This window comes from Vicia villosa, linkage group LG3 (genome assembly GCF_029867415.1).
Source record: "Vicia villosa cultivar HV-30 ecotype Madison, WI linkage group LG3, Vvil1.0, whole genome shotgun sequence".
Classification (NCBI taxonomy): Eukaryota; Viridiplantae; Streptophyta; class Magnoliopsida; order Fabales; family Fabaceae; genus Vicia; species Vicia villosa.
Window position 1 is genome coordinate 171,331,313 of NC_081182.1, and position 8,690 is coordinate 171,340,002.

Sequence of the window (8,690 nt, forward strand, 5' to 3'; positions counted from 1 at the left end):
AAAACGTAAATGGCAAGAAGTAAACGAAATGCAATAATATTGAAAGATACTTGAAAATAAAGGGAAAATACACATGTATTAAAATGGTGGTGTCATACGTACATTTCTCAGCGAACTCTTTCTCTTTAACACTTGATACTTGAGTAATATGTGAGTGATTTGTACAAAATGAACACACGGAATCCTAATATTAAGACCCTTATTTATACTAGTTTCGACGTTAACGGTCCTACGCTAATCTAATGCCACGTTTCTCATAAGAACCTCAGGAACGCCATCTGTCTTTAGACAGATACGAAACCGTCTTCGAATTTCAAATCCTCCCGCCTAAGTCCTTCTTCGACGCGTGGCAGTGTATTTAACATTAAAACACTACAAAAGCACGCTAAGTGTCAATACTTAACATATTTCACGAAATTTGTCTAAGTCTTCGAAGACATATACTCCTACTAGCTTCAGCATTCACTATCTTCGTTATAACTTAGAAATCTTCATTCTCGAAGCATGACCATCAGGAGCCATTTTTATCTTCAAAGATGGTCATCAGTAACCATCCTTCCTTCGAGTTTTTATCCTTCGAAGGACCATGTTTGCAAAACGAAATCTTCAGCTAACAATATTGTCAACCAATAACAATCATGAATTCTATGCCATCACGTTTTTATTTTTAAATTTTTTTAATGAAATGACAGAGTGTTGATTTCTTATTGGATAACATTGTAAAACTATTTGACACCGTCAGTGTATATTCATTAAACTCTATTATTATTATTTTATTATTATTATTATTATTATTATTATTATTATTATTATTATTATTATTATTACTACTATTATTATTATTATTTATAATAATAAATTTGACTATTCATAAAATAATTTATGTTTAAAAATTTAACACGAAATAAGTTTTCAAGTTTATAGATGAATTTAAAATAAAAGACAAGTATATTAATTATAATATAAAAATATTACTCACATATTTTTAAATAAATCGGTTGAGTTAAATTAAAAAAAAATAAAAAATTATACCTTGTAATTTGAATTTTCTTGAAAAATCCACTTTGAATAGAAAAGTAATCTAACAATCATTTAGGTCTAACATATGTTACACGTAATAGGTTTCCCGTACTCTCTCTTTTACGGATACCGAATTTCAAATAACGGCATACTGTATATATTACCATCGTTAGGGATCATTCCATTATCTACATACACGTTCAGATATGGCAAATCCTATTCAGAGACCAAACCGTAACATCTCAGATTCACTACCCACTCTTCCATCTGATCTAATTCCAGAAGTACTCTCTAGGCTACCTGTGAAGCACCTTCTCCAATTCCGATGTGTCTGCAAATTATGGAATTCTCTAATATTTGATAATAAATTCACCAGAAAGCACCTTAAGTCAACCACACGCACCTTCCTCCAATGTGTAAGCTACCATACTCCTTCGTCCCATTATATTCTGAAGTCTTTCTCGATTCAATCCATTTTCGCAGACATGGCCACTAACATCACTCAACACGAGTTCTCATCCAAAGATGTTTTTAAACACAAAATACATGACATTGTTGGCTCTTGTGACGGAATCCTTTGTCTTGCCAACTATTATAAACCTTTAATTGTATTGTGTAATCCTTCCATTAGAAAATTCAAGGAATTGTCCCCTTTTGATAACCCACGAGTGGATAGTCAGCTTAATATGACATGTGGATTCGGCTATGATCATGTTTCTCATAATTACAAAGTGATTGTTGTTTACAATTTCACTGCCAAAGGTATTCCTGAATACACAACTAATGTAAAAGTTCATACGTTGGGTACTAATTCTTGGAAAAACACTCGGATGTTCCCTTCTGATACTGTTTTCACTGAGCCATCTGGAAAATATGTAAGTGGCACAATTAATTGGTTAGTTTTTCTTAAAGGGCGTCATAGTGATCCACCCTTTATTGTTTCTTTTGATTTGGAAAAGGAGTCTTACCAAAAGGTTTTTCTTCCGGATCTTGGAGAGATAGATGTGTTTGACTTGACATTGGGTGTGTTGAGGGATTGCTTGTGCTTAATTCATGACGACGATGTTTGGTTCATGAGGGAATATGGAATTAAAGAGTCTTGGATTAAATTGTTCGACCTTTCTTACTTGCAAGATTCAACCAAGCCTTCTACTTTGACAAAGGTATTATATTTATTTGAAGACGATAATGTGCTGCTGGAGTTTATTTATTTTGAGAAAAAGAAGTTGATCCTGTACAATTCCAAGAATGGTAGTTTTAAGAAAGGTTCTTTTAAAAATGCTGCTATGTTTCAACACACTTTAGAAGTTTGTGTTGAGAGTTTGATATCACCTTGTTTTTAATGCTAGGATGTCACTCTAGATTTTAAACCATAAACTATGAGTTAATTTATATTTTTCTAATTTTGTTGTGTGATTTCATGAATTAGTGTGTTTTATTATGTACATGGATTATGTTATATAATTCACAATCAAGCAACTTGTTTCCTAGTTCTTAACTTGTATTGTTATAGTCTCATATTTAGTGTGCTGGTCAAACGACCTCAGAAAATGTATTTTGGTTTTGAATCTGACAGTGATTTGATTAAAAAGAATTTTCTCAATGCAGAGGGTAAGACAGTGATAAACATTTTCTGTCCATTTTAAAAATAAACACAGTTTGTCATATATCTATATGTGTACATGTGAGGTTTGTACATCTAAAAAATGTTCCAGTATTCTAGGAACTTTTATTCCTTTATAATTAAGAACTTCTTAATATATTGATTGGTGTTACTGGTTTGTTTGAAGCAAATTTAATCGGATAGGCAGTGATAGTGGTGTCATTGCCATTAAATTAGTTCGTTTTCTTTTTTGTTCCACTGTTTTTTTTTTTTGCACTTAAACCTTGCGTATATTCAAATCAATGATTATGATACTATAAAATCATGTGTGTGGCCTTTCATTATTTTATTGACTTAGTCTGATTTTTCTCAACTATAGAGTTCGGTTTAATGCATATTTTTCATGTAATCTACTAACTGCTGAATGAGAGAGGGAAGATGACATATTTTATTTCACTTGTAATTCATTCCTGTCTTTTTTGGAAAATGAACAGATTTTAAAGATTGATAAGCCATTTTATAGGTAAAAATTTTAGCTTTTCTTTTCTAATGAAGTCCTACTGTATACTCATGTTTTCTTTCTTTCTCATCTTTCCACCCTTCTTCAGTTTACCTCACTTATGGATAAAATTAAGATTGCAGACATGCAATGTTGACAAGATGATAATTTCACACTCCTATGAACCAGGGTACATGATCTCTTTCAAACCAAGTCCCCAATGTCTGGTTTCAGTAGCATGTCATGCCATTTTCAAAGCCAAATTCACACCATTTTCATGTTATTCAAAATCATGTCATGACTCTGTCAGATTCGCATTAGACTTGTCTAGAAAATTTCCTCATTTTACAAATATACTTTATCTCACGTTGCTAGGGTCAATGACTTGTCGAATTATGCTTAATACAATAATTACTAGTTTTCATCGATAACGATTCACAAGTAAAAACTAATACTTTACCTGAATTTACACACTAACAAGTAAAAACTAATTTATTTTTATATATACACTAATACTAATATTAGTAAAAGATTAGATTTACATAATATAAAAAATGTTAGGACAGTAAACTTTTAATACCGAATATATTGATTGGGTGTTACAGATTTGTTGGAAGCCAAGAGTTATAACTGTAAACTTTTAATAGTGTTTAACATTATTATTTCTATATTCATTGCAACTCTGACTTACATAATTAATTACTTTAGTGACTTTTACATGTCGTAGTTGTATACAATCTGTTGTCTAAACCATGGCTTTAAATTATGGACTGCATGTCGTAGTTGTATACAATCCGTTGTTTAACGCTGCAACGACCGTATCATAACACTGCAACGACCGCATCAGCATGCAATAGTTTGTGCATTGTTTGAAAAAATTACTTAGGTCTACCTTCCTTCTTATTTATATTATAAATTTAAGGTTTGTTTTAAAAATATTCAAAAGATTTGAAGTGATGGCGAATTGTTATAGAGATATTTGAAAATTTTAGAGAGAAAATGGAATATATTGTGAAACATAAAATAAATAATAAATTATATTATTTTTTGTTAAAAAAATAAATTCACGCCGCAACAACCGCAATCCGCATCGCAACAGCCGCAGCCGCAGTGGTCGCATCTGCAATCCGCATCGCAACCATCACAATAGCTGCAATCGCAGTGGCCGCAACCGCAACTACAACTGTAGCCGCAATTTAAAACCATGGTAAAAACTACAAAGTATGAACAACAGTCTCTATTTGGAAAATGATGTTTAGTATATTGTACGTATATAGAAGACAATACTACAAGCTATCATAATTCCCATGTTTCAAGTATATAAATCTGCTTATAACTGTCGAGAATACAGTTTGAATTTAACTATTTCTTTTACTAAGCAGTTTGAATTTGACTAAAATGTAGAATAGAATGATTTGTTATATGAATCTTGTTGTATCCTTTATTTTTAGCTACTTCAATGGCAAGTATTGAAGTAGAATTGTGCTCTGCACATTTTCATTATTCATTCATTCAATAGTAAAGATTCATTTTCTGTTACAAGGGTTGACTATACAACAATAACAAACTTATCTGTATACTACCCTATTACACTTGATATAGAATAGTAAGAGAAGAGGCCTAAGCCCATTACACAACTAAGGCCCAATTGTCGTTAAGCCCAATCTAATGTGATACACTAATACTCCCCCTCAAGCTCACTGTTGTGGCAGAAGAACAACTTTGAGTTTGCTCCTTAAGTCTTGAAAAGCTGCACTTGGAAGTGGTTTGGTCATAATATCAGCAAGTTGAGCACAAGCAAGGACATGTTGAATTTTGAGTTTGTTAGCCATTACCCTTTCCTTGACAAAATGCAGATCCAGCTCTATATGTTTGGTTCTTGCATGGAGAATTGGGTTGTGAGATAAGAGCACAGCACTAAGATTGTCACATAGTAACACAGGAGAAAGGCACTTGACTCTGAGCTCAGCTAGAAGAGACTACAGCCATAGAAGTTTAGTAGTAGTATGTGCTAAGGCCCTGTATTCAGCCTCTGCACTTGACCTGGCCACGAGGGTTTGTTTCTTTGAACTCCAAGAGATCAAATTTGGACCTATGAAAATGCAGGTACCTGAAGTAGACCTCCTGTCATCTGGATCATTGGCTCTATTTGAGTCACTATAAGCTCTAATAGATAGAGCTTGAGCTGGATCAGGAGGTGCTAACTTCAGCCCATGGGTGGCAGTACCACTGAGATACCTAAGAATTCTTTTAATTGCAAACCAATGACTATCTAGTGGATTGGCCATAAATTGGCAGGCCTTGTTTACACAAAGGCTATATAAGGTCTGGTTAGTGTAATATATTGTAATGCACCCACAACTGACCTGTATAATAGAGGATCTTGCATAGTATCTATCCCATACTTACTAAGCTTACAGTGATTGAACATGAGAGCTGCAACTCTATTAGATGTGTCCATGTGAACTTTGCTTAGAAGATCCCTAATATGTTTTGTTTGTGTGAGAATAACAGAGCCATCTTGCTGATATTTAACTTCAACACCAAGAAAGTAATCAGGTGTCCCAAGTTTCTTGAGAGCAAATTGATCATGTAACTTGGAAATTAACTTCTGAATTAACATTGAAGTTGAACCTGTAATCAGAATGTAATCCATAAATACTAAAGCATATAATGTGATGCCTTGATGATTATAAATTAACAAGGAATGATAACACCTACTAGCTTTGAAGGCAAAATGAAACAGTGTCTTGTGAAGCTTTTCATACCATGACCTGGGTGCCTGTTTCAACCCATATACTGCCCTATTCAGCTTACACACTAGAGATTTGTTATCACTCTCAAAGCCAGGAGGTTGTATCATGTAGACTTCTTCTACAAGACTTCCATTCAAGAAAGCATTGTTGATGTCTATTTGTTGAACTTCCCATTTGTAAGTCAGGGCTAAGGTTAAAAGAACTTTAATGGTAGCTGGTTTGACTACAGGGGAAAATGTCTCGTGGCAGTCAAAGCCATACTGTTGGTTGAACCCCTTGGCAATCAATCTAGCTTTATATTTATTGAATGATCCATCAGATTTTTCTTTGATTCTAAATACCCACTTGCAGCCTATAGCCTTTCTGTGAGATGGAAGATAAGTAAGGAACCATGTATTGTTGGATAAAAGGGTATTATATTCCTGTTTCATGGCTTCAAACCAGTGTGGTTGAGCTAGTGCTTGCTTGACTTTGGTAGGTTCAGTGTGGGCTAGAAAAACCTTAGGTTTTAACTTTCCTGTTTTACCTCTAGTGACCATAGGATGTACATTTGTCACTAATGTGGTTGTAGGGGTAGTGTTGTGAATAGAAGGAGAAAGTGAGTTTTCTGATGTAGTAACCTCTATAGTACTGATTACTGGTTCAGAAACAGGCTCTTGTCCTGTGGTACTAAGTGTTATAGTACCATTTTGTGAGGGACTTGAAGTGGAGTGAGAGGGTACATTTGGTAAATTCCAACTCTTGATGCTCAGGCTCAAACCATACCTGTTGGTTAATGACAAGTGTTGTGTGGTGGTTGATAGTGACTTGACCCTGTTGACTATCAGATTTTAGACTGGAGGGTACATCTTGGTTATTTTCAATAAAAGTTGTTTGTTGGTGTAACTGGTTAGGTCTTTGTCCTGCAGGCACTTGTAATTGTAATATTTTGGGTAAAGAGGAGGATTCTACTTTGTTCATCACATCAGTTTTTCCAGGTTTTCCTACAATCTTAGAAAAATGGAATCTATTTTCATTGAACACTACATCTTTGGATATGTAGATTTTGCCATCACTACTTAAGCACTTGTGACCTTTATGGTGGGGTGATATGCCTAAGTATGTGCACTCAGAACTTCTAAGTTGAAGTTTATTTTTGTTATAGGGTCTAAGGTGGGGGAAACAAGAGCACCCAAAAGTTCTAATACTTTGATAGTCAGGCATTTGATTGAAAAAGGCCTGATAAGGTGAGTTGAACTGAGGAAAATTGGAAGTAGGAAGTCTGTTTAGCAAATAAACAGCTGAGGAGAAACTGTGATCCCAATATTCCATAGGCATATGAGCATGAGACAATAAGGTAAGACCCATTTATACAATGCTTCTGTGTTTTCTCTCCACAGTCCCATTCTGATGAGATGTGTGAGGACATGTGAGTTTGTGCACTATGCCTAAGTCATTCAGATATTTAGTGAATGGCCTAAATTCACCTCCAAAATCAGACTGGACAGCTTTAAGAGTAGTTTGGACCTGTGTTTGAACATATACAAAAAACTGTTTAAAGATACCTAAGGCATCAGATTTATGTTTTAGGAAGTACAGCCAGGTAAATTTAGTGAATGTGTCAACTATAGCTAAATAATATGAGTAGCCTTGACTAGATAGATTGGGGGATGGTCCCCACAGATCAACATGTACTAACTCAAAAGGAGTGGTGTAAGAAGTTTGAGAAAGAGGAGCATGTAGTCTATGTGACTTACCAATGCTACAAGAATTGCAAAAATCAATACATTCTTTATTAGGAATGGAAATGTTATACAATTTCAATTCACATTTAAGAGAAACAACATTTGTATGACCTAGTCTATTATGCCAAAGAGAAAGCTTATTAAAGCAAGTACTTGAATTTTGTAAAGATGTAGCTTTAGATGACACGCTGTTAGAACAAGAATTGTTCTGATCAATATTCTTAGTTTTGATGATAACAATGTATATGAATTTTGCTTGAGACAACGTGGAACTCTAATCCTATGCAATTTCCATTTCAGGAAATATATAAAGAGTATGCACGAAATCAGCGCAAGAAGCATTGACTCAGAAGGTTCAGTATGCAACATCAGAACATGCTCTGGCAAGACATTAGAAGATGGTCAAGCAGAATCAGAACATGGTCTATTGAAGCATCAGAAGAACTTGAGATCAGAAGCAGAAGCACTGAAGTTCTCATGGTATCACGCTAGAAGCACTTCAAGGTCAGAAGACAAGAAGATGCTCTGCACCAAGCTGTTATGACTTTGATATATTCAAACGTTGTATCTACAAAGATCAGATCAGAAGCAAGTACAAGATGGCAGGCTACACTGACTGACAAAAGGAACGTTAGAAGCTATTAAAGGCAAAGTCAGTTAAAGTAGGAAAAGCAAGGCTCGAGGTAGTTGACAAAAGATTGAAACATTAAATGCAATGCTGTACGGATCACGCAACGCATTAAATGCTCCCAACGGTCATCTTCTCAAACTCCTATATATAGAAGTTCTGATGAGAAGCTGAAGACAACACTTTGCGCAAACTTACAGAAACGCTGTCAAATTCAAAAGCTCTCAAACTTCATCTTCAACCTCACTTCATTACTGTTGTAATATCTTAGTGAGATTAAGCTTAAACTTTAAGAGAAATATCACAGTTGTGATTATAGCTTTTTAAGAAGCATTGTATAACTCTTGTAAGAATTTGTTTACATTCATTTGTAAAGAACTAGAGGAGATCAAGTTGTGATCGGATTCTCTAGAAAGTCTTAGAGGGTATCTAAGCATTATGTTCTTAGAGTGATCAGGTT

The 8,690-nt window shown here is 34.4% G+C and overlaps 1 protein-coding gene across 1 annotated transcript; it reads left to right on the forward strand.

The window, feature by feature from the left end:
• Nucleotides 1-1,226: 1,226 nt before the first annotated feature.
• Nucleotides 1,227-2,363, forward strand: LOC131659385 (F-box/kelch-repeat protein At3g23880-like). The gene has a single exon (XM_058928584.1). It carries the CDS (start codon nucleotides 1,227-1,229, stop codon nucleotides 2,361-2,363), a length of 1,137 nt encoding a protein of 378 aa, XP_058784567.1.
• Nucleotides 2,364-8,690: the final 6,327 nt, after the last annotated feature.

Coding starts and splice junctions, on each gene's coding strand:
- LOC131659385 (XM_058928584.1), top strand. CDS start 1,227: ATGGCAAATCCTATTCAGAGACCAAACCGTAACATCTCAGATTCACTA.